Consider the following 25111-nt stretch of genomic DNA (forward strand, 5'->3'; position numbering starts at 1 on the left):
GCTTCTCCGTTGTGCAGAGGCAGCCATCTGAACTTGATGTCAGATTCCAGCACTGCCTACCTGTCCCGATTGCTTACCTAGCTTAGTATTCTCTTTGAACCAGTATCAAACTGCCTATGTCTAGCCTTTTCTTGAACAATAACACCTATAAATATTATAAATTTATCACAAGGCTTTTCTGTAATGTGCATTAAACAACTGTTAATAATTACAATTAAAATATCTGCCCTCACACCTCCTCCCATCACCTCTGAACTCCACAAGGGGCCTTCCCCTCCAGGCCCTGCCTGCCGGTCCTTGCCTCCCACTTTGTTCCCAGTCCTTCGTGGCACCCACATGCCCCACCAAGGTGGGGGGTGTCTGAGACAAGGTGCCCTTGACCTCCCAAAGGGTCCCACTTTGCTCCCCAGCCTCAGGGCCATACAGTGAGACAAACAGAGGCTGTGGACACATGGAAACTGCATCTCCAAGCTGGAGCAATAAAAGCTTGCACACGAATATTTCCATCAAGCATCCGCATCTGATATTTTCCTGGGTTGGCCTTCAACACTACGGGTTTGGGGCCCTGAGCCATCTCAGTTTTGCAGACAAAACAGCAGCCTGGGGAAGCGAAAGAGTTGGCATCACCAGGACTCTGCTTCCAAAGTGGAGGAGGGGAGCTCTAGGCTCCTCCTGGAACAGGCTGAGGAGGGAGGAAGCTGGGGACAGCCCGCTGCTGCAGACTCCAAGCTGTGCCCCTGAGCAACTCCAGGGCTTGCTTAAGCTAGCTGGCACATCACACTCACCCACACACCACCACAATACCTGACTGGCCTTTGCACACACTGTGGGACTGGTGTCAGGAGCCCATTTTATGAAAGAGGAGATGGTGGCTCCTATGTAAGGACTCGATGGTCACATGGGGAGTGGGGTATGGACCCAGGCCAGACCCCACTGCCCACCACTCTGTGCCCTTTCCCACAGGACATCCAGCCTGGCCCCCCTCTCAGAGAGACGTGTCTGTCCAGCTGCTCTGGCAAATGATGTTGCAGCAGACTACATCTCCATGGAACAGGGCATGCTGCCATCCTAACAGGGCCAAAGGCCAATAGCAGCTGCAGCGAATAGGAAAGGCAGCTAGAGAGGGCCCTTCCTGGGTCCTCAATGCTGTGGTTCTCATCAGCCCCACTGGAGACTTTAGGTGGCTCCAGAAGCAGCTTGGGGAAGCCACAGTGACAGAAGTTCCCTTGTGGTCTCTGGGCCCTGTGACCATGGGTGGGGGCTGGCCAGGGCTGCGTCTCACCCTAGGCTCTCTGGTTTGCAGTCTGTGTATGAACGCCAAGGAATCGCCGTGATGACGCCCACTGTTCCTGGGAGCCCAAAAGCCCCATTTCTGGGCATCCCTCGAGGTACGATGCGAAGGCAGAAATCAATAGGTAAGAAGTGTGGCACTCTCCCACAGAAGTTGCCCCTGGGCTTTCAAACACAGCCTTAGGCCCCTCAGGAATTCTGACCCCTGGGCCTCTCACAGTTGCCTTGGCGTCCCACCCCAGCAAGGCCCTGCCAGCCCACCCACCAGAGGGTAGGAACCTGGCCTTGCCCACCAGGGAGCCATCAGAATATCTGAGTGGCATGAAACTTATCCCCCCTGAAGGACACAAAATCCAGGGTGGCTTCTATAATCTTGAAGCCCAGTTATCTGTGATAATTCCAGCAGGGTAAAGCGGGAGGGTGGGAGGGTGGTGCGAGCCAACCCCCCTCCCCCACCCTGCCCTGCTCAGGGTGGGAAGGGTAAGTGGGTTCCCTGCATTCCCCAGCCACCGCCAGGCCTGGAGTATGAGCTCAGCAGATATACTTCCAAGGGTGGTTGGGTCAGGGTCTCGAAATGAAATAATGTACTGTGTGTTGCAGAAAACTGCCTTCCTTTCTTCTTAATGTCACCATTATTCCTATTGACTCTGTTGCAAGCAAAGGTACACTTGACCTTGAGACAAGGTCACACTTGACCCTTTGAGACAGTCCCTTTGTGAGATAATTCAGCATTGCCTTTACTGGGTCAATTCTGGTAGAAGCTAAGGCCCTTGCCCTGTGAGAGTTGTGGAGGCAACCCTGGGACTCTGGTCTGCCCAGCCCACCCCAGGGGCACTGTCCTGTGTGTTCTGGAAATGCCTCTGGGCTGCTGTGCAAAAGCGCAGCATGCTTGTGAGTCTGAGGTGGATAACTGTAAGCAGTCGCTAGGCAGGCAGTAAGTGGCCGTGGAGGTGGTGTCTGCTGTGCTTAAAGCTCCCCCTGCACCAGCAAACTCAGGGAGAGCTGCGTATTTGTCTTGCGGTTACTGGTTAATAACAACTGATTTCCTCCTGTCAGACAGCAGAATCTTTCTATCAGGTTAGTGACCCTTATGGTTTGGAATCTGTAATCTGAATGTAACCCAGTTTACTTTATAAGGTGTATTCTTAAATTAGTACTCCTTGGGAACATAATTGCCAGACAACCAACTCAGAGGGACTGGTCAATGGAGAACACCTTGAACGAGCCATCTTTGCAATGCCAAAATGTCCTCCCACAAGGAGTACGTTAAATTTGGAATACCCTTATCGAATGGAAGTTTTCATTGGAATAATTTATTGTAGTTTGTCCTAGGACTTTTTTTCATTTCAAGTAATTTATTTTGCTACCTCTTTGAAAACCTGCATGCTCCCGACATGAAATCCCCGTGCCATGCGTCTGTCGGTGTGTGTGTGCGTGTCTCGCTTCCCTTCTCCCTGAGTGCTCCTGTTGACGTGTCTGTGTCTTCAGCTGTTGAACAGTCTGTAAAGTCACACCTAGGCAACACACCCAGAGAACCCTCAGGCCACGCTGCTGGCTGTCGTAGGACCTCAGCCGCATCCCCACACATTCAACATCCATGTATTTTCATTAGGTCAACTCATATTTTGTGCCAGGTCAGCCACACTTGGACCCTGGTTAGTTGCAATCATGGTGGTCCGCTGGGCTCTCAGCCCCTGCACCAGAGGGTCTCGGCAGGACCACTTCCAGGGCTGCCGCTGGGACCCAGAAGGGGCTCACTGAGGCCTGGCTCAGGATCCTATTCCTGGCTCAGTCCAGGACTTTAAAGGAACCTGGGCTCCCTCCCCTCAGGGGCAGGCTCTAGAGCCCACATGGCCCCTCCTCTGAGCTGGCATTCCCCAGCCATCCATCTCTCTGAAGGTCCAGAGAGCTCGAGGACACACAGAACCCTTAGTGGGGCCCAGTGAAGTCAGGCGACGAAAGGATTCACATGACCCTGGAAGAAAAGCACCTCCTCCCAGCAAACACAGAGCCAACCGTGGGCAGATGGCTTTGCTCAGGGTGGCAGAGGCCTCCGTGTACATCTGGGCAGCCGTGGGGCTCAAGTGCCATCTGGACGGTGGGCTGCACACCATCCTTGCCACATAAACACAGCAATACCTGCAACCCTTGGCTCTCATTTCAGATGCACAGGTGACAGCCTTAGACCCCTGCCCTAAAAACACCCCCAGGAGCCCTGACCATGCCTGAAGGGGCATAGCGGAAGGATACCTCCTGGTCTAGCCAACCCCGCCCCAAGCACAATGCCAGCACAAGCACACATGCGCACACACACACACGCACAGGCAGCCCCAAGGCGAGCTGCCCACTTGGCCTGCAGACTGGCACACGGCTCAGCGTCAGGGGCCCTCCTGCCCTGGCCTCACACAGCTCCCCTGCTGCAGCCTGTGCCTGGAGGCCCTACAGCAGCAGCGCACTCACAGCATCCCCAGTGCCTTTCTGTTTTTCCCTTTCTTGTCCTTTGGCTCAGGACGGGCCATGTGACTAACCACTCGGCATCGTGGCTTGTGCTGTGTTTCCCGAACACCCGTTCATCATCTGAATTTGTGAGTTTGTGGAGATGTAATGTATCGCACGTTCCTAGGAACTTAGGCTTTGTTGCTATTGTGACTTAAAGCTAAACCTATTTTCTACTTGTAGGAATAACAGAGGAAGAGCGGCAGTTTCTGGCTCCTCCAATGCTGAAGTTCACCAGAAGCCTGTCCATGCCGGACACCTCTGAGGACATCCCCCCTCCACCGCAGTCTGTGCCCCCGTCCCCACCACCACCTTCCCCCACCACTTACAACTGCCCCAAGTCCCCAACTCCAAGAGTCTACGGGACGATTAAGCCTGCGTTCAATCAGAATTCCGCCGCCAAGGTGTCCCCTGCCACCAGGTCCGACACCGTGGCCACCATGATGAGGGAGAAGGGGATGTACTTCAGGAGAGAGCTGGACCGCTACTCCCTGGACTCTGAAGACCTCTACAGTCGGAATGCCGGCCCGCAGGCCAACTTCCGCAACAAGAGAGGCCAGATGCCCGAAAACCCATACTCAGAGGTGGGGAAGATCGCCAGCAAAGCCGTCTACGTCCCCGCCAAGCCCGCCAGGCGGAAGGGGATGCTGGTGAAGCAGTCCAACGTGGAGGACAGCCCTGAGAAGACGTGCTCCATCCCTATCCCGACCATCATCGTGAAGGAGCCGTCCACCAGCAGCAGCGGCAAGAGCAGCCAGGGCAGCAGCATGGAGATCGACCCCCAGGCCCCGGAGCCACCAAGCCAGCTGCGGCTTGACGAAAGCCTGACCGTCAGCAGCCCCTTCGCCGCCGCCATCGCCGGAGCCGTCCGCGACCGTGAGAAGCGGCTGGAAGCCAGGAGGAACTCCCCGGCCTTCCTCTCCACAGACCTGGGGGATGAGGATGTGGGCCTGGGGCCACCCGCCCCCAGGACGCGGCCCTCCATGTTCCCCGAGGAGGGGGATTTTGCTGACGAGGACAGCGCTGAGCAGCTGTCATCCCCCATGCCGAGTGCCACGCCCAGGGAGCCCGAAAACCATTTCGTGGGTGGCGCCGAGGCCAGTGCTCAGGGTGAGGCTGGGAGGCCGCTGAATTCCACGTCCAAAGCCCAGGGGCCCGAGAGCAGCCCAGCAGTGCCCTCCGCGAGCAGCGGCACAGCCGGCCCCGGGAATTATGTCCACCCACTCACAGGGCGGCTGCTTGATCCCAGCTCCCCGCTGGCCCTGGCACTCTCCGCAAGGGACCGAGCCATGAAGGAGTCTCAGCAGGGACCCAAAGGGGAGGCCCCCAAGGCCGACCTCAACAAACCTCTTTACATTGATACCAAAATGCGGCCCAGCCTGGATGCCGGCTTCCCTACGGTCACCGGGCAGAACACCCGGGTACCCCTGAGGCGGCAGGAGACGGAGAACAAGTATGAGACCGACCTGGGCCGAGACCGGAAGGGCGATGACAAGAAGAACATGCTGATCGACATCATGGACACGTCCCAGCAGAAGTCGGCTGGCCTGCTGATGGTGCACACCGTGGACGCCACTAAGCTGGACAACGCCCTGCAGGAAGAGGACGAGAAGGCAGAGGTGGAGATGAAGCCAGACAGTTCGCCGTCCGAGGTGCCAGAAGGTGTTTCCGAAACCGAAGGTGCTTTACAGATCTCCGCTGCCCCCGAGCCCACCACCGTGCCCGGCAGAACCATCGTGGCGGTGGGCTCCATGGAAGAGGCGGTGATTTTGCCATTTCGCATCCCTCCTCCCCCTCTGGCATCCGTGGACTTGGATGAGGATTTTATTTTTACAGAGCCATTGCCTCCTCCCCTGGAATTTGCAAATAGTTTTGATATCCCTGATGACCGGGCAGCTTCTGTCCCGGCTCTCTCAGACTTAGTGAAGCAGAAGAAAAGTGACACCCCTCAGTCCCCTTCGTTGAACTCCAGCCAACCAACCAACTCTGCAGACAGCAAGAAGCCAACCAGTCTTTCAAACTGTCTGCCTGCCTCATTCCTGCCACCCCCTGAAAGCTTTGATGCCGTCGCCGACTCTGGGATCGAGGAGGTGGACAGCCGGAGTAGCAGCGACCACCACCTCGAGACGACCAGCACTATCTCCACCGTGTCTAGCATCTCCACCCTGTCTTCCGAAGGTGGAGAGAATGTGGACACCTGCACAGTCTATGCAGATGGGCAAGCATTTATGGTTGACAAACCCCCAGTACCTCCTAAGCCAAAAATGAAGCCCATCATTCACAAAAGCAATGCACTTTATCAAGACGCGCTCGTGGAAGAGGATGTAGATAGCTTTGTTATCCCCCCGCCTGCTCCCCCGCCCCCGCCGGGCAGTGCCCAGCCTGGGATGGCCAAGGTTCTCCAGCCAAGGACCTCCAAGTTGTGGGGCGACGTCACAGAGATCAAAAGCCCGATTCTCTCAGGCCCAAAGGCAAACGTTATTAGTGAATTGAACTCTATCCTACAGCAAATGAACCGAGAGAAATCGGCAAAGCCGGGGGAAGGACTGGATTCACCAATGGGAGCCAAGTCCGCCAGCCTCGCTCCAAGGTAAGTCCGCGGTTGGTGCAGATGCACACCGCTCTGCGTGCACTGTCCCTGCTGACCAGGAAAGGCCCTCAGGTAGCAGCCCCAGCGGACACGAAGAGGGGAATTCATAAAGCCTGTGTGGGCCACGTCTGTTAATGCAGTAACACTTCTTTTTCTCATGCTCCTGGACTCCGGGACAGCCGAGTAATGATCACAGCCATCCTGGTGGGACACAGCACTCCTTCATAAAGACTTGTAATGAAATGAGGTTGCTGGAAGCCCTCTCCTCACCTTGGCTTCCAAAGAGAAGCTCCACTCTCTCCTCTGTGCCCTCCAAATCTCTGCCAGGACCACCTAGAAGGCCGTTTAGAGCCTCACCAAAGCCCAAACCAAGCTTCGAGTTGGTTGCAGGAGACTAGCTGCCCCAAGAGGGCAGCGAGTGTGTGGGCGGCGGGTGCAGGTGTCTGAATACACGTGTGGGTTCTTCTCCCCCTCCCATCACTACCAGGTTTGCGGGCTAGGGAGGCACAGGGTCATGGCTGTACTGGTGAACCCTAAGTGCAGTACATTCTTCCCTGCCAGCTCATCCTGTCCCAGGGGCAGAAGCCTCTAGCTGTGTCCATGTCAGCCCTTCACAGTATTGTGCAGGGTTTACATTATTTCCATTGGAACTGAAGGTAGAATAAGTCAGGAGTCATTTCTAGACGCAACCAGAGGGTTCTATCTGAGGCTGTCTGGAAGGAGCCTATATTTTGCACTGCTATAAAGAAATACCTGAGACTGGGTAATTTATAAAGAAACGAGGTTTAATTGGCTTGAGTTCTGCAGGCTATATGGGAAGCATGATGCTGGCATCTGCTTGGCTTCTGGAGAAGCCTCAAGAAACTTTCAGTGATCACCGAAGGGGGAGCAAGAGGGAGTCAGGGGAGGTACCACATTCTATTTAAACAACCTGATCTCATGAGAGCTCACTATGTACAGTAGCCAGGGGAGATGGTGCTAACCACTCATGAGAACTCCCCCACCATGAACTGATCACCTCCCACCAGGCACCTCCTCCAACACTGGAGACTACAATTTCACATATGAGATTTGGGTAGGAACACAGATCCAAACCGTATCAGGGCTCAGCGGTCTGTGGCTTTTGGGAGCCCGACTGGCTCCAGTGATGGCTTATGGTTCTCGGTTCTCCTTCCCCGTGGCGTGCACCATTTTGCTGTTCCCCAGGTGGCAGCGTCTTCAGTCTCTCCCACTGATATTTGATCTTGGGTTTCATCATTTTGACTAATGAAGCCTCTCTCCATACCCCTGCTGGACAGGCATTTGATTTAAGCCACTCAGTGCATTAATCAGTGACATCACATACAGCTGGGGCTCAAGATGCAGACTGAGAGCCCCAATTTTCCCAGTTATTTTTCAGTGTGGATGTAAATAAATGACTAGGATGTCATCTATTACTCTAGAGGAGTATCGATAGGTTGACATTGGTAGAAAGAAGCACAGTTACACTGCAGACATTCAGACAGTGCCTCCAGTCAAGGAGAAAGTCTAAGAATTATGTACGTATATACCTACAAGTACACTCAACAGCCTCCAGGAATTTTGAGAAAGGGTGTTGCCTTGCCGCTCAGGCTGGAGTGCTGTGATGTGATCATGGCTCATTGCAGCCTAGACCTCCTGGGCTTAAGCAATCCTCACACCTCACCTAGCCTCCTGAGTAGCTAGGACTATAGACGCATGCCACCACACCCAGCTAATTTTTTTTTTTTTTTTGGTAGAGATGGGGTGTCACCATGTTTCCCAGGCTGGTCTGGAACTCCTGGGCTCAAACAAACCACTCGCCTCAGCCTCCCAAAGTGCTGGGATTGCAGGCATGAGCCACTGCACTGGGCCAAAAATCTGAAAAACTGACTAGTTTAACCCTTCCCCATTACATACTAATGTGGCTCTTCCATCATTACTCTATGTGGAAGCAATAAAGAGGCCTTATCTTAGTGTTTCACATTTTTACAAAACACTTTCACATGGGTGGGTAATTTTTATGACAACTGGGGAGCAGGTATGAGTCACACCCATTTTTCAGAGGATAAGCGGCTTGTCCACATACACAGCCAGCAGGAGACAGAGCTGGGACACAGGCTGGGGTTTCCTGACTCTCACTTCCCTTTGTAAGCAATGTCTGCAGTAAGGAAGGAGCTGGAAGGGAATGGCTCTAGGGCTGGAGGAAGGAATCCACTGTTCAGGTCAGCAGGGCATCCTGTACCAAGCTGTGCTCCCCTGAACACTCCACTCGGTGAGTCCAGGGACCTCGTCCGTGGAGGCCTCTCCCTGAGTGGCAGCTGGACAGCTCAACCCCTCTACTCGTCTTCGGGCTGGGCCAGCTCCTGGGGTGCCCACAGGGGAGTGGAACCCCAACTTGCAGCGTCTCTAGGGTTTCTCTGCCCTGCATTTCTCCAGGGGCACCCTCAGTAGGGACTGGCTCAAAGCAGACCTCATAGGGCAGAATGCTGCTGTACTCTGAAGGAGAGCAGCTGCATACCACCGCCGACCCACGCGTGAGTGCCAAGAACGGCCGCCTCCCAGCTGTCCTGTTATTTATAGCCCGGCTCTCTTACAGTAAGAACAGGAGCCCACACCTATGACACAAAGCATTCACCAAACACCAGGCACTGCATTCCACGGCACCCCTGAGCCAGGGCCTGTAATTTTTCCCGCTGCGCAAACAAGGAACCCGAAGGCAGGGCGGTGAAGCTACTGAGCCGAGGGTACTTCACAGGAAGACGCGGAACTAGACCTCCAACCCATGGAGCTGGCTCAGGGTTTGACTCCTGACCTTGTGGGAGCCAGGGACTGCCTTGGAAGGAATGACCAACTGGCAAACCGAGCACCTGCAAGGCTGAGACTGCCGCGGGAAGGGCTGCTCTCAGGCCTCTGACTGCCCTTAGGCCAAGCTCTTTGGTCAGCATGAGGCTAATAACAGGCTTAGTCACTAGGAGGTCACCCTGCGGCCGATAACAGCAGGCTTAGTCACTAGGGGTTCACTGGCACTGCCAAGCTCCCAGAGGCCATGTCTGTTCCCTTCTTGCTCCCGGCCAAGGGTTACACTTTACACTCAGAGTTGGACTAGAAACAGGATGGCCTGAGGACAAAGATGAAGAACATTCACTGTAGGCACCAAACTAGGCTCAATCCTCTCCCTCGCCCTTGCTTCTCGGATCTAATAACCTCACCAGGCTGAGCACTTGGGACAAAGCCCCCATGGAGGTGCGCCACGGCCACGGGACACACTGACAAGGACAAGTGGGGGGCAGTCAGGACCACCACTGGGTGGGGGGTCCAGGATAGAGTTGCCAGGGCATCAAAGCTGTCCCCCTTGCCGTGAGGGCTGTCTCCTCTCAGCCACAGACCTGTCTCTGAGCACGTCTCCTTTGCTGGGCATGGCCTTCATTGATGGGCCCTGGGCATTTGATCATCTGAGGATCAGAGGGAGCCTTAAGAACTCTCACCTGAGTTCACTGCCTGGGCGACTCGCCACCACCTTTAAATGCATCTAAAAATTAAGAGCTGTGAATGGCCCTGGGCAAAATGAGGCACGAAATTGGATGAAGGGAATTCCTACCGAGGAAAAAGAAATGAGTTTTTCTAGGGAAAATTGAAAACCAGCCATGCTTTTTGAAATGACAGATAAGCAGTGGTGTAAAAATCCCATTTCCATAGAAACAAGTTTTGACTGCCCAAAAAAGAGACAATTTTTAGAGCTGTTCCTCAAATGTTCATTCATGAAATGGGCAGAAACCTCAGCTGAACTTGACCCTTTTAAAGTTCCTCTCATCCTTGGATTCTTCCTTTCTTTTCACTTCTTACAAGAATCCAGGATGGGATCAAAGGAAGCAGCTGAAGATTAAACGACTAGATCCTTGTTTTCCTTGGGTATGTTTGATTTAACTTTAGCCATGAATGAGTCTCTGCTGCTCAAAGCTCTTCCCTGAAATCAAGGATGACATGGAATTTGCAGATGTCTTAATTACAAATACGCCGACGAAAGGAAGATGATGAAGTAGTTCTCTTTAGTACATAATGTTAAAAGAGAAAAAAGTACATCATATTAGAGGCGTCTCCCAGGGTGATCTGAAAACACCCTGCCAAGAATGGAGGCGTCAGTTCTAAGAAAAGTGTTCCAGGACCACCTGGCCTGATTATTCCAGGAGGTAGTCTCATCTTTGATCTCAAACTGGATCAAAGTGAAGGAAACTGGTTTGGGGAAGGAAGAGTGAGTGTGTCTCCGTGAAGAGTCAGTGGTCCCTCCTCAGCAGAATGCCAAGACAACAGCTGCCAGCCCAGAGGCCTGACAGTGCTGCATGCTGGGGGTCCCAGCACAGGAGCCTGGGGCTGCAAAAGCTCAGAGCCGGAAGCTCCTCGGGTGCAGGCCTAAGAGACTGACTGGACACGCAGACTTGGAATCATGGCCCAGCCCCACCGTCTCCTGAATTCACCAGTCAGGAGTTCACTGAGCTACTTTCTATAAGCCTAGTGCCAGGCTGAGGCTAGAGAGTAACAAGGAATACACCAACAAGGATGCCTGGACCCTCAGAATGGGGCAGCAATTCCGTCACTAATCATTCACTCAACAAAGTTAGGGATTGCCTTTATGTGCCAGGCGCCATGCTGTGCCCAGGATTTATCACTGAACAAGAAAACATTCCCGATGCCCCTCCCTTTGGGGAGCTCAAATTCTCAAGGGGAGAAATGGACAAAAAATAATAAGACAAACCCAAACTGTGACAAATGCCACAAAGGAGCCACGACATGCTAACAGGTTAGTGACCAGTGCAGAAAGGGGCTGTGATGCACCAGCAGGTAAAAATAACCATGTGCAGAAGAGAGCCATGGGACACCAGCAGGTTAACCCTGACCACATGCAGAAAGGGCGGATTATGATGCCCTAGCAGGTTACAGTGAGCATGTGCAGAAAGGGACTGACACTCTGCAAGGAAATGACATTTGAATGACCAGAAATTTAAAAAGGAGCCAACCTTGCAGAAAACCAGGAGTGGAGCATCCCAGGCATGGGACAGAGAGTACAAGGCCCTGAGGCCAGAAAGTGCCTTCCGTGCTCATGAAACCATGGCCAGATGAGGAGGGCTGGGCAGGGCCAGGTCACGAGGGGCTTGCAGGTCATGGGCATGAGCTGAATGGAGTTCCAGATATGGCTGCCTTCAGAGGGCTTCAGCAAAGGCTTGGCATGACCAGACTTTGTTTCCTGAAGATGGCCCAGGCAGCTGTGTCATCAGGTGAATCCACTGGTGGCACAGGGAGGCTGCTGTGGGAGTGTAGGGCCTGCACTCTGGAGACAAGCAGGCAGACTCAAGGGATAAGTGCCTAAGGAACCCAGGAAAACACAGCAGCTTGCCTGACTTATATGCTTTGACCCAAAACAAACTTGCTATGACCCAGGAGCCCCAGGTGTCATTTGCCCTCCAGCGTTATTGAGAGCTAATTGACACACACCAGGCGCCGATTATAAAACCAGATAAATCTGATGTTCTTTACCATCGCTTCTGTGGCAGGTCAGCTTCATGTTCACTCTGTATGTGGGGGCAACAGAGCAGTGAGTGTGTGCTTGTGGGGGTCCCCTGTGGCTTCTGTTAGGGGGCATGGCCTATAAGAGTTCCCCAGAGTCCCCTCTAGGTCACCAGCCCTTTACAGTGGGTGGGGTCCAGAAGGGACCTCGAGATTGGCCTTCGCTTCCCCATGGGATGGATGGGCTTCAGGGAGATTTGTCCTGTGAAACTCCAGGTCCCAGAGGCCTTTGAGGGAGTTCAGGCTACCTGGGATTGAGCTCAGGCGAGTTTTCCTCCCGAGGCCCCTGCGCCTGCTGCCTCACGGTACCTGCCTCCCCTTCCCAAGTCCTCCAGTCCCTACTGGGCTCTCTGCAGTATTATCGTGACAGCCTCTTGATTTTCAAATAACTTTGGGTGGTTAATAAGTTATCTCTGCCCAGCTGGTCCCAGAGCACAGACTGCTTCAACACTGACTTGGCACTAGAAGCTGCCTCACGGTGTTATCAGCACCTCAGGACCACTAGGTGGTTTGAGGGTTTCCAGGCCCTGATGGAAAAGTGAATGTGACGTCAGTAAATGCGACTGTGGGTGGCTGGGAGCACTAGTCAGGATGTGCGTCCATCGGGGCTGGTACTTGTGGGAGTCGGGCAAGGATGAATGGGAGTGGCTCGTCCTTGCCCATCAACAAGCGAATATCAAGTCAGAGTCTTCCTCCCCATTTTGGACATGAGGCCCTTTTAGCAAAAGCATATCACAGGGTTAATCTCTCTTCCCAAGAGCTAGGCACCTTCTTGATCTTAGCTGCGAACCTCCTGGCCTGAAGACCTGGATTCCTGGTGGAACTGCCGCGGAGCCTCAGGCTGCCTGCCCCGCTCCCAGGTCTGGCTCTGTAACTCGGTCAAGTCACTTAACTTTCTGATCTGAGAAAAGGATATATTATCCATCAACACTTCAGTCAACAATTATTTATTACACCCCTGTTCTGGGCCAGACCTCGAGGACTAAAACTAGACCAGGACCCCCTCATGGCACTCAGAGCTGGGGGTGAGGCGGAGGCCTGGCAGCTGCTGAGACACACAACATAACACATGGCACCGGTAAGCAGTGTGGGCTCCAGTCCCCACATCCAGGCCTCGGGGAAGCTAGGTAAGGACTTGCTGCCTCCAGTTCTATCTTTTCAATGCCCTGCTTATCAGGAGGCTGTAAAGATGGAATAAATAAGAAAGCAATTTGGAAATAAGTGCTATTTTCATGCAAGATGGGGGCTCATCACTAAAATACAGAGGCGTGCGGTGTGCTGGAGAGAACATATGTTGACAGGCTCCAAGTCCAGCCCCAGTGCTGGCCAGGCTCAGCAGGCCCTTGACAGGTGGCTCATGGGAGGGCGAGAACCAGCATGCCTAATCAGCGTCACTGACCAGCCCCTGGCCCATGTTCAGCTACAGTTAAAGAGCAAATTACTCTAGCTATGCCAGAGGCTGATGCAGGAGGATCACCTGAGGAGGTCGAGGCTGCAGTGAGCTATGATTGCTGCATGACCCCGTCTCCAAAAAAAAAGCCAAATTAAATTTGTAAACAGTAAAAAAGCCACTTGCTTCTTTACTTACCTCACCCCAATTAACTTGTACTGACTGATGAAATAACAGCACCTCTCTGAGTGTCTCAATTACCTTGATTTTTTTTAATTCTCACATTTCTGTATGAATTTGATTTAAAAGGCAGGGTAGACAGTGGTGACCTGGTGGGGAGTTGGGTGTGAGTGTGTATATGCGTCTGTGTTCTAAATCAGGGCAGCAGATTCCTGTGTGTTCCAACTGGGAACCCAGCGGTTGCTTAGCAACGTAACCATGTGTGCAACTGGGAAGATCCAGTGAATATCATCAATGTGATTAACCAAGAGAGTCAAGCTGCTGAGGAGGGCAGGGCGGGCAGCCCAGGGTGGCCTTCACCCTGCGTCTCACACTCGCGGGCGGTTATTTTCTATAGCGATGTTGGGCAGGACATTGGCAGGCCCCAAGCACGTGACGCCCCTGTGATTAACGGCTGGGCTGTCATCTCATGATGTAGACTTGAAGCAAAGCACTTGTCCTGTTGGGGTGCCCTCCCCCACCAGGAATGTTCGTTTATCCTCCCTAAGCCACAGGAAAGATGGTTCAGGCACCTGAGGTAGGAAATTGGCAATAAGCTGCTTCTCAGTGGGCTTCAGGCAGAGGCGAACTTCACTCCAATGCTACTATTTTCTTTCTTTTTTCCTGGTTATTTTCTTCTTTACAAGTGGTTACATTATCCCAAGCCAAAGAAGGAAAAGGCAAGCTTGTGAGTTTCCCATGCTCCCTATGAAAGTGATGCCATATTGATGTTTCAGCTCTGGGCAGGCTGTGGCAGGCCGAAGGGACCACCACGGATGGGCTCTCAGCCAGGGTCTGCCCCACTGCCTTCATTTCATCTGTGGAAAGCAGCTTTTTTCTGTTTCTTCCTTTCTTGTTCATTAATTTTTGCAGTGTTGTCTCAAGTCATTCCATTTGTCATTTTCATTTGCTCCCATGACTGGTGTTAACAGAAGAGGGTCGTGCTGAACGGAAGTAAGTGCCACCTGCCGTGCTGCTGCGTGACCCCGTGTGTGCCACTCTCGCGCTCCCGCTGCCCACCGAGGTGTTTGCAGAGCCTCCTCTTCGCTTCCTAACCACACACACAGCTGCCTGCAGAGCCTTTCCTTACAAAAACCAAAATCAATCCCAACTACCTGGGAACAGCTGGGTATTTTCCCAGTGAGGGTGGCACTGGGGCAACCCTCTGGGCCAGAGATACCCGTGGTGAATACTGCCCAGGCGTGAAGCAGGTGCTCTCACTCTGGGGCTCACTTGCCTCTGCTTCACAGGCCTGGTGAGCACCAAGGCCAGGCACCAGTCATGCTGCCACGGTGGAGCTGCCCAGAGTCAGGGCTGCAGGCACAGTCACCATGTAGTCAGATTTAGCAAAAGCACGTGGAGACCAGAACTTTACCCCAGCTACCCCTCCTCCTCTAGTCCTCTGTGGGCATATGTCTTCTTGTAAGATGTTTTCCCATTTTATAGGAAACATTCCCTGTGCCCCAAGGTCCTTGGCCCTAATTAACACCCCAAATCACCTCTGAATGCAGTGGCTTTCAGCTTACCCATTATTTGATTTCAATCATCTTGGCTTGTTTTATCAACGTGGACAAATAAGCCTTCCTCAAAACCTGTGCTCTTGTGACTCTGGAATAAACACAGAAGAACAGGCCACAGCACCCCCAGTTTTAACTTAAGTTGGAACTGGAGCTGGTCTTTCGACCCTCTTTGAGTACCAGAGAAGAGGGGGTTGCAGGTTTTTTCATGTATCCTATGTTCATAGGCCACCTCTCTCTTGAGAGTATAAACTGAGATACTAGAGGGTGCTGGCCCCTCTCCCCTGCTGTGAAGCCCCCACTGGGCTCTGATGTGATTTCGGGTTTTTTGGTTTTTTTTTTTTTTATTGTTGTTGTTGTTTTTGAGAAGAAGTCTAGCTCAGTCGCCCAGGCTGGAGTGCAGTGGCACGATCTCAGCTCACTGCAACCTCTGCCTCCTGGGTTCAAGCAATTCTCCTGCCTCAGCCTCCCAGTAGCTGGGATTACAGGCACCCACCACCACACTCAGCTAATTTTTTTTTTTAATTTTTAGTAGAGATGGGGTTTCACCATATTGGCCAGGCTGGTCTCAAACCCCTGACCTCAAATGATTCACCCACCTAGGCCTCCCAAAGTGCTGGGATTACAGGCGTGAGCCACCGTATGCAGCCTCTGATTTCTTGATTGTGAATAACTGGGCCCAGAAACAGTGGAGGAATCCTCAGAGTCTCACCTGCCTTGTGCCTGTTGGTGTGAGCAATGACCAGCAAGCCACCATTGAGGGTGGGGGCAGGTTCTAGATGGGGATGCCTGGTTTGTAACATCTCCCACTCAGGGGCACCCAACCCTCCGGAAAATAGCACGTGAACACCCTATGGGTGGATGGGGTCCCTGGCCCAGCAGTGCACCCACCAGCCCCTGCAAACACTTCTCACAGCAGGATCGAAGCCCCAGTCCACAGCACAGGCCCCTTTCAGATTTGCCCCTCCTTTCTCACTATGGACTAGTCCACACTTTAAGCAACAGTGACTAACATCAAGTAGGGAACTGTCCCACAGCTTAGGGGAACCTAGGTAACTGATGGGTGGTTTCACCCAAATATACATCCATAGTAAAGAAAGAGAAAAGAAAAAAATGGAGAGAGACAGACTAGACTAGCAGCGGGGCCCATCTCCAGCTCACTCCCTTTGCTTTTAGCTCCTGGAGGGTTCTGGGCCATTAGCTTTGTGCATACCCTGGAATGAAAACCAAGGCCTAACCAAATGGCCTCTAAGGTTCAGGGTCTCTCAGTGTCCGGGGAGTTTGTTAATTGCAGACACCTGGTCCCCACGCACAGCACTCCTGCTTCCACAGGTTTGAGATGAGCTCAGGAGTCCTCACTGCCCACCAGTGTCCCAGGTGGTTTCTATGAAGGGTCTGTGGGCTCCTCTTTGGGAAGTGCTGCTCTAACTGGTCAGCCATTGAGCTCCAAAGATAGCCCCAATGCAAGTCGATGAACTGGCCCCCAGCAGACGGGCAGGGGCTTCAGTCTTGCCCTCCAGGGAGTCTCCCCACATGGCAGCATCTCTACTGTTCACAGCTCTCCCCCTCTTACCCATGACCCTTTCACTGAGACACTGCAGCCCACCACCATTCACGGTCACGATGTCACACCAGGGCACTCCTCACACTCTCCAGAGCCCCTCCACCCAGGGTAACCCACCACGTAGGAGGGAGAGGAGCCCACTTCATGTGGGAAGACGTGGAGACAGGAGAAAAGTGCACCTAAGCTGGCATCTGGCAGAGCCAGGGCTCCAGCAGACATCTCTCAAGTCCGGGTCTTGAAGAGAGAGTCGTGGTAGGATGGATCTTTCCAGAAGCGGTGGGTGGGCCGTTCACATCCACGTGAATGGGCCCAAAAGGCAAGAGACCCACACCTCTCTTCCCCTCCCCAGTGGCTGTGGCTTTCCTAGGGACAATAGGATGAATGGGCTTTCAGTGTGGGGACAGCAAAATACGCACTAGGGCCCAGAGTGGCAGTTGTTCTCTTGGTGTGGAGAGTGCCTGCCACGGGCCTTGGCCAGAGCCTGTGAGGGAGTGGTGTGTGAAAGGCCACCTCCACGTGGGTAAGCGTGAGGACTTGGACTTCCAGCACTGAGATGGGACCTCCTGCCTGTGGGAGTCATCTGGCAACCTCCCTGGGGCCAGTAAAGGTTGGAGCTAGAAGGGTTGTCCTCCCTGACTTGAGCTCTGAGGGCTTTGCCTGCCGAGCCAGAGCGGCAAGGCACAGGGGACCCTCGGGGACGCCCATGGCCACCCTGGGGAAGACAGGGCTCCTCGCGCGTTCTGCTTTAATAAGGCCCGTGTGTCCTACCAGTGAGCCTCTCACATGAAAGGGGCTAAAAATAGCACAGGGTACCCCAGCTCCTTCCGCAACAAAACTGTCCACTGGGTGGGTGCTGGACAGTGCTGCCTCAGGAAGGTGAGCGCAGCCCACACTGGCCACACAAGCCACGCCCTGCTGTCTCGGTTTCCAGGTGATCTCAAACCCTGAGTGCCCTACGTAGCTACAGGGGTTCCGGTTACTGAAAGGGGCCACCTGGGAAGGATCCTGCCCTGCTCTTGTCCATTTACCCAAAAAGCCAAAGGCTGCCAGGTGGCTCAGAGGATCCTCTCCTCCAGGTGTGCTCCCTCCCACCTGCTGAAGCTGAGGCACTGGAGATGTTGCCTGGCACGTTCTACCCAGGTGACAGGACCCCACTCTGTCCCTGTCTCCGTGCCCTCTTCAAGGGACCCCTTCCAAGTGCCTCAGTGGCCACCCTCCCGAGGGTCCCCCTGGCCCTGTCCCCCAGCACAAGCAGGTCCCCCAGCTCCTCTGTCCCAGTTCAGGTGAGTGGGCTGACGTGGTGTGCTCTGGTGTCTCCAACTTTGCTCTGGCTCCTTTCTCCCCCTCCCCCACCCTGGCATGGCAAATCATTTGTTCACTGCCAGTGCATCTGCCACTAGACACTCCGGCATGGTTTGGGCGTCTCCCTCGCCTTCCTTGGTGATCTGCAGCCAGCTGCCCTGACTCAGTGACCTGCCTTGTGATGGTTTTCTCTGTGTTGCTGTTTCAGAAGCCCGGAGATCATGAGCACCATCTCAGGTACACGGAGCACGACGGTCACCTTCACTGTTCGCCCCGGCACCTCCCAGCCCATCACCCTGCAGAGCCGGCCCCCCGACTATGAAAGCAGGACCTCAGGAACAAGACGTGCCCCAAGCCCTGTGGTCTCGCCAACAGAGATGAACAAAGAGACCCTGCCCGCCCCCCTGTCTGCTGCCACCGCCTCTCCTTCTCCCACTCTCTCAGATGTCTTTAGCCTTCCAAGCCAGCCCCCTTCTGGGGATCTATTTGGCTTGAACCCAGCGGGACGCAGTAGGTCGCCATCCCCCTCGATACTGCAACAGCCAATCTCAAATAAGCCTTTTACAACTAAACCTGTCCACCTGTGGACTAAACCAGATGTGGCCGATTGGCTGGAAAGTCTAAACTTGGGTGAACATAAAGAGGCCTTCATGGACAATGAGATCGATGGCAGTCACTTACCAAACCTGCAGAAGGAGGACCTCATCGATCTTGGGGTGACTCGAGTCGGGCACAGAATGAACATAGAAAGGGCTTTGAAACAGCTGCTGGACAGATAAGGACGGCTGCTCTCCACCTCGCAGACTGCTCTTGTTATAAGTAGAGATGGGCTCGTGCTGAAACATCTGAATGCCAAGCGAAGTCTGTGAGCATCAACCCCACTCCATGGGTTTGTCTCCTGGTACCCAAAGAAATACTGAGTTGTGTCCACAACATGGCTGGGTCTTCAGACCCCTGGCTCACCATGTGGGTGTCTTGGGCAGTTTCTATCAAACATGGGACAAGGGGAGAGAGTTTTTCTAACATGGAAAAAGATTCCCAGCCTGCCGCCCAGCATGCACGTGGCCTCGCTTTGCCGGGTCCGAGAGGCTCCCCGTCAATTTTGCACGGGATCCTAGCTCTTGTAGGCAGACACCAGTGCACTCTAGATACCTCCTGAGACCTCCGTCCTCTGCTTTCCGGGCAGCTCTCACCACCCCAGGCCCCGGCACGAGGCCTTTCCTCAGTCCTGTGGCCTCTCGGAGGACACCTGATGCTCACCTGTCCCTCTTTCTCCTGCACTTGGCTTGCAGTGAGATGCTCCCAGACGCATTGTCCAGTGCCCCATCATGGGCCTGAAAGGCAGAGAAACTTCTTCCTACACAGATTCTTTTCCCCATCTCCTCCTGTGGTTTGCATCCATGGCTCCTTGGCCATGAGGTTCCTGGCAGTGCTGGGAGTTTGGATGGGATCGTGCCCGGCTTTGCTTAGCTTTCTTTATTTCTGCAAATCTGTTAGCATAATTCCAAGGTGGCCAAGCAGATGTCACATGGAGTTAGTCAAAGCACAAAGTCACGATTCCACAATGGAGGGGAGACCTGGCCAAGGGAGCCAGCCAGCGTGCAGCTGCCCAAGCTCCAGGTCTCCAGGACAAGAGCAGTTGTCTGCCAGGAGCACCCATCCAGGATGGAGAATAAGGGCTTCTCTGCCTCTCAGAATTCTTTTTAATTGAAAATGTCTTGAGCTCTGCAAAGATCAGAGCAGGTGAGCATCCACTTTGACATGAAGGACAAGAAGACGCATGGCTCATGGCGGACACACGCAGCTGCCAGTGAGACAGCGTCTCCTCTGGGAGCTGGGCGGGCACAGCATCCTCAGTTCTGTGCCCAGCCAAGGGTGAGCATCTCTGCTGAGACAGTCCTTTTGCTCTCGGAGGCCAGGGAAGATGGTACTTAGAGGCTTTTCCCCATCGCTCTGGGTGTCTAGGAATCCCACCAGCTTGTCTTAACAGTACAACAGCTTCTTTGAGGACCCAGTGGGTATGGAGTAGAGACAGAACCCAGGGTTGAGAACAGAAGGTGGGCGGCAGGATCAGAGTGAAAGCAGAGGCGTGAGGAGAGGAAAGCAGGGAGGTCTCCTGGGCTGCCAGGTCAGCCTCTCTGGCAAGGCTTTCTTGAGCCCCGCCCCTTTCTTTCCCCGGAGTCCCTCCACCCCATAACAATACCTCGAATTTCCAAAAGAGGTCACCAGACGCACATGGGCCGCAACACACACAGTCAGGCTTCCAGCACATTCTCCCCCATTTGGAGGATACTCGAATGTCAGGTTTTTGGTTTTATTATGATTTCAGAACTAGCTCAGCCCATCTCTAATTATAAAACATGGTTTTGTTTTGTTTTGTTTTTTCCTTTTTTTCTTGATTAGGTCTGGAACAGCTCTAGAATGAACACATAAAATTTAGCAATTTAAAATCTCTTTCTTTACTGCAAGTTTAAATAGTTGTACAGATAGTTTATAAGCACAATATTTTAAGAAAAAAAAGTGGCTGGTCTACTAGGCAGCCTTTGTGCCACTTCAGTGCTAGAAAGTTAAAGAAAAAAAAAACTTTTGTGATTTAATAATACTATTTCTGTGGAATAATTATAAAAGTATGACCTTTTTAAATCAACCTTATTTGGATGCATCTGAACCAGCAGAGCTGTGTTATATTTTCTATCTTTGCTAGAACTTCGTCATTGAAGGACAATTTCTTCAAAGTGGTTACAATTCATAATGCAGCAGTTTCTCCAAAAACAAAAACAAAACACACACCACACACACGTGCTTTTCCAGTCACACACTCCTGATCTGGAAACCAAGTTTTTGGACCTTCTGTTCCAAAACCTTTTGCAGGTCAACCTTTGTATTTGAAATTATCCAATCCAACTTGAAATCAATTGAATATTAAGGCGCTTTACTTCCGTGTGCTTTCAGTTTTTCCATCATGAGATGAATGAGCATTACTCTAGATAAATTTCAAGACAGGATACTATAGGTGGCCTGCTGAGGCTGCCCCATATTTTAGAAAATGTAAAAATGGTGGTTTGGCCATTAATTTGTCTTCCATTTGATGATACCGCAAAATTCCGTGAATCCATTCCTTTGGCATGGCGCTTTCCCTGGGCCTACAGTTGGTATTACCTCTGTGCTCAGTGCCAGGCAAAACACTAGCTCAAAGGAGAGTCAAGGAAACCGCTGGCAGACGATAACCAGTCGCAACTCGGTGACTTCGGTTTGTTGAACTTTGGCAGCCAGTTGGTGAGGGCCAGATGTTATTCCCTTTCTTAAAGATACTCCAAGCCACATGCCACTAACCACAAGCAAGCTGGCTGCAAGACTAAAGAGTGGATAACATAGTTTATTTTTACATTGTCTTATTATAGAGAAGTAATAGACCTATCAGAACCTGCACTGACCAACAAATAAACACATGTTGCCAAGATGAATCGGTCTCTATCTCTATTTGCTTATTTTGGTACTGAAAGCAATAGTTCCTCATTCAAATCACCACCCACTGTTCTCCCCCTTTGGGACATGTTAGGACCAGGCCCTATTCCATGCCCCTCTTTAATGGTGGAACAAATGTTAAACTGCTCATCTAAAGATCATGTTGATATTATTCCAGGTTTTAAGATCAACTTTTGTTACATACTGTAATTTAAATAAACTGCATTTACATGCCTAGTTTCTGTAATATTGTGTATACAAAACCCAAATCTCTCAAAATGTAAATTATGTATACCTGCCAAGATACCTTTTCCAGGGTGTCTGCGCACATTTTAAGTTAATTCACATAATATAAAAATTACTCAATGTGACTGTTGATTTGCTGAACTTTACATATCACAAAGTGAATTATTTGTGATACTTTAGTTAATAAAATGGTAAATTTTTTTCTCAGTTATTGAACAAGCAAGCATTATCCAGTTGATCTGGCAATGACTTTTTGTGTGTGGGCCACAATATTGATTTTCCCATTAACAATTTTTTTTTTGTTTTTTAAATACTAATATGTTTCACACTATAGTTTGTGTAACAACACGTGTTCGCATTATCTATGTTGCTGTTACTTTTGTGCTTTTATTCTTTTTAGACTTTATAAAAAAAAAAAAAAAAGCTCCTGTAATTTGCACTTTCTCCCAATCCTTAAATCTCTTGTATGGCAACCAAAATTACTGTAAAAAAATAAATATACTATTGCACTAAGGTTGTGGTTCTGATTGCAAACAAACAGTGAACACTGTCTGAATTAAACAAAAAGCTGCCCGACTTGCAATCTAATGTAGATTATCTCAAGCATTGTGGCCAGCTCTGCCTCTCTAAAACCGACCAGAAAAATCTCTCTCATCGAGTGAACAGGCTCTTGTCACTGAGCTAATTTGCCTTGGTTCCATTTCCTTATTCTCAATTTATCAATGGATACGTGCATGTTATTTCAGAATTATGCAAAATGTCAAAATCTGCTTCTGTGACTGCTGCTATAGGCGTGGAGCTGAGGCTCGGCTTTTCCTTTTGTTCTGGGTGGAAGCAGTGGTGCCGCGGAGGGCCAGCCAGATCCGGACCCTTCCCTCAGGGTCCAGTCTCCCCACACCCCAGCAGGGTGTCTTCTAGCCATAAGGCCAAGGGAGTGGCAGAACTGGGCCACCTCTCTGGTTGACAAGCTAACCACATGCTAAGGCTTGGAGCGAGAGAGAATTTGTGTCTATTGGCAAAGAACTAAGCCAGGAAGACATGGGCCATCCCTCCGCTTTAGGGAAGCATATTTTAAACCTAAACGTTGAACTTCTTCTTTGGCCTCACCAGTGAAAACTTGTTGTCTTTAGTTCCTAAAGTTTCTTCTACTTTGGCACATTCCCCAGTTGAGCAGCAGCCTCTATGCTTCCATGTTCAGGAAAAATTCCAGTCCTCATATCTCTTATAGTTCACCCTCAAGCTCTCCCGCTTCACCATCCAATAGTTTCTCCCAAACCTTGGCACCCCCCCAGACTTTGCTTCCAATGGTTTCTTCCAGACCACTTTTCCTAGATGAATATATTCGTTTACCTTACTAGGAAAATTATTGGAAGATTTTTTCTTTTACTTGAAATTGGAGGCATTTTAATAACTGGTGAACTGGAATGTGTTTCTGTATTTATAGACATCCATGTACCCATGCAAGTAGGTGAACATTCCACAGTGGCTGGGTGACCACAGCAGCTGCACGCAGACAGGACTGCCCATGCTTTGTGGGGAATCAGAGAATTTCCAAACTTGTTTCTCAGACTTCCGCAGATCTGATCGCTTTGATTTCTAATCCATGCTGTATTGGTGATTTTGTTTATCGTTCCTGTAACTTGTTCTACATTCCACAGTCTTTACCGTTTTATGTTCAAAATTACAACAATCCCTGTCCATTGATTCCACTCTGGAACTCTTTGTTCATGGCAATTTTGAAATTTTAATACGAGCCTTCAAATAAACACAGAAAAGAAAAAAAAAGGAAAAAAAATAAAGTGTGTGCCTTGGGTGTTTTGAACCTGATCTGCATAAAACCATATTGTATTCAAATGCTGTATCTTTCATGAAAGGATAAATATATCTTCAATGTATTAATGTAGCTGATAAAATAGTTATAGTGCCTTGTTTTCTGAACTGAGAAGCCCATATCAATGCACAACGTAAAGAAAGGACGGTTCGAGCTATGAAATGTTGAGGACACCTACACGTGATTCTGGAGCCTTTCTCATCATAAGACTGTGGAAAATACACAGTCGTTTAAGTTAAAAATAAAAAGTAAATTGAAATAAGATTGTGTTATCAATTAATTTTCCATTAAAAATGCTCTCTACTGTATCATTTTCAGTATTTTCATTTAATTAAAATACAAAATGTGTTTGAGGATTTTCATGGAAAGGAGAAAAGACAGTTTAACCACAGGAGCCCTGGACTCTCTGACCTACTCCCCTTGTGCTGTGCCGCCCCCCGGTGGTACTCATTGGTAATGCTTAACGAAGCCATCAATATCAATCATTTCGACGTTTTGTTATAAATATACACAAATTCATTTTTAGTGATTGAGGCCACTCATCGCAGGAAAATGTTTCCATTTTTCACAAGTGAAAGTGGCAACATGTGTGTTTTTCTTTCGACAAAAAAACGATGTGAGAAGTACCTCAGCATAATTCTTGTCTCAATGCTGTCGTGCTCCGTTTGCTTTAAGTGCGAAGCTTCCCTGAGCAGCCTCTGCCTTTCTAGAGGATGAGCCTGGGGTGTAGTGAGCATATCAGGGCTGCCATCTGCCTGCGGGACCAGAATAGCCACAGCAATAGTGAGCGTTTGTGGGATTCCGGACAGATGGGAGCGGCAGCAGCCCCATCTTCTCGGGGCCCCCCTACAAACAGGCCGCAGAGGTTCTGGAGGCTGTCCTGCCACACACATCTCTCAAGGGAGTGAGGAGCTACTCAGATCCAGAACTCCCCACTGTGTCTGCTCAGCTCACAGACTATTATCGGTGTGGCTATTTACCAGCCAGAAGAGTCCACTGGAATTCAGATTGTGTAGTTTCAGGCAACAATGCAGCCAATAATCCAAGAACCTGTAGGGTGCTCGGGGAGAAGTGGCCAAAGCTTCTTCATCACCCTGCTCCACATGTGCTGCTACCTCCGCTCCAAGTATGAAGCATGTGTCTGAGAGCCAGAGGAGGGGCCCTGGCACTGCTCACAGCCAGTGGGTAAGACCTGGCAGCCAGGCCCTGGGCCCCCGTGAGGTAGGGACCACGGAAATGGCCCAGTTCACAGGACAGAGTGTGGAGACCCCTCACCAGCCATCTGCATCTGGGGGCTGGCCCCTCTGACGCAGTGCTCCTGGAAGGCAAGCCATCCTGCCATCGCCCAACTGTAGTCATCTCTGCCCAAGACGACTGCAAAAACAGAATTAAGCGTGTTCTCCAAACCCCAGAACCCAGGGAGTGGGAAAAACAAGTAGCCCCTGAAGCCCTGCAGAGGTGACCACAAGCACAAGCATTCTGTGTGTATACCCAAGAGGCGGTACAGGTTGGAAACAGCACTCAGTCTACCTAGTGCTATCTGGGACGGGCACCGTTCAGATCACCGCACCCACCACGTGGCTAAAAGCCCTGTGAGGTAACAACTAAGCCCTATTTCCCAGATGAGGAAACTAAGTCTTGC

The 25111-nt window shown here is 51.4% G+C and overlaps 1 protein-coding gene across 2 annotated transcripts in view; it reads left to right on the forward strand.

Annotated features, from left to right (window-relative positions):
- Positions 1–24262, forward strand: part of SHANK2 (SH3 and multiple ankyrin repeat domains 2) — a 669064-nt gene extending 644802 nt beyond the window's left edge. For both annotated transcript variants that reach the window (XM_063670714.1, XM_054438629.2), the window contains 4 exons: positions 1304–1415; positions 2347–2367; positions 3970–6376; positions 18136–24262. In XM_063670714.1, the coding sequence (XP_063526784.1) occupies positions 1304–1415; positions 2347–2367; positions 3970–6376; positions 18136–18706 (3111 nt within the window). In that variant the 3' untranslated portion in view covers positions 18707–24262. The remainder of the gene's footprint in view (positions 1–1303; positions 1416–2346; positions 2368–3969; positions 6377–18135) is intronic.
- Positions 24263–25111: the final 849 nt, after the last annotated feature.

The sequence above is a fragment of the Pongo pygmaeus genome, chromosome 9, assembly GCF_028885625.2.
Source record: "Pongo pygmaeus isolate AG05252 chromosome 9, NHGRI_mPonPyg2-v2.0_pri, whole genome shotgun sequence".
NCBI lineage: Eukaryota > Metazoa > Chordata > Mammalia > Primates > Hominidae > Pongo > Pongo pygmaeus.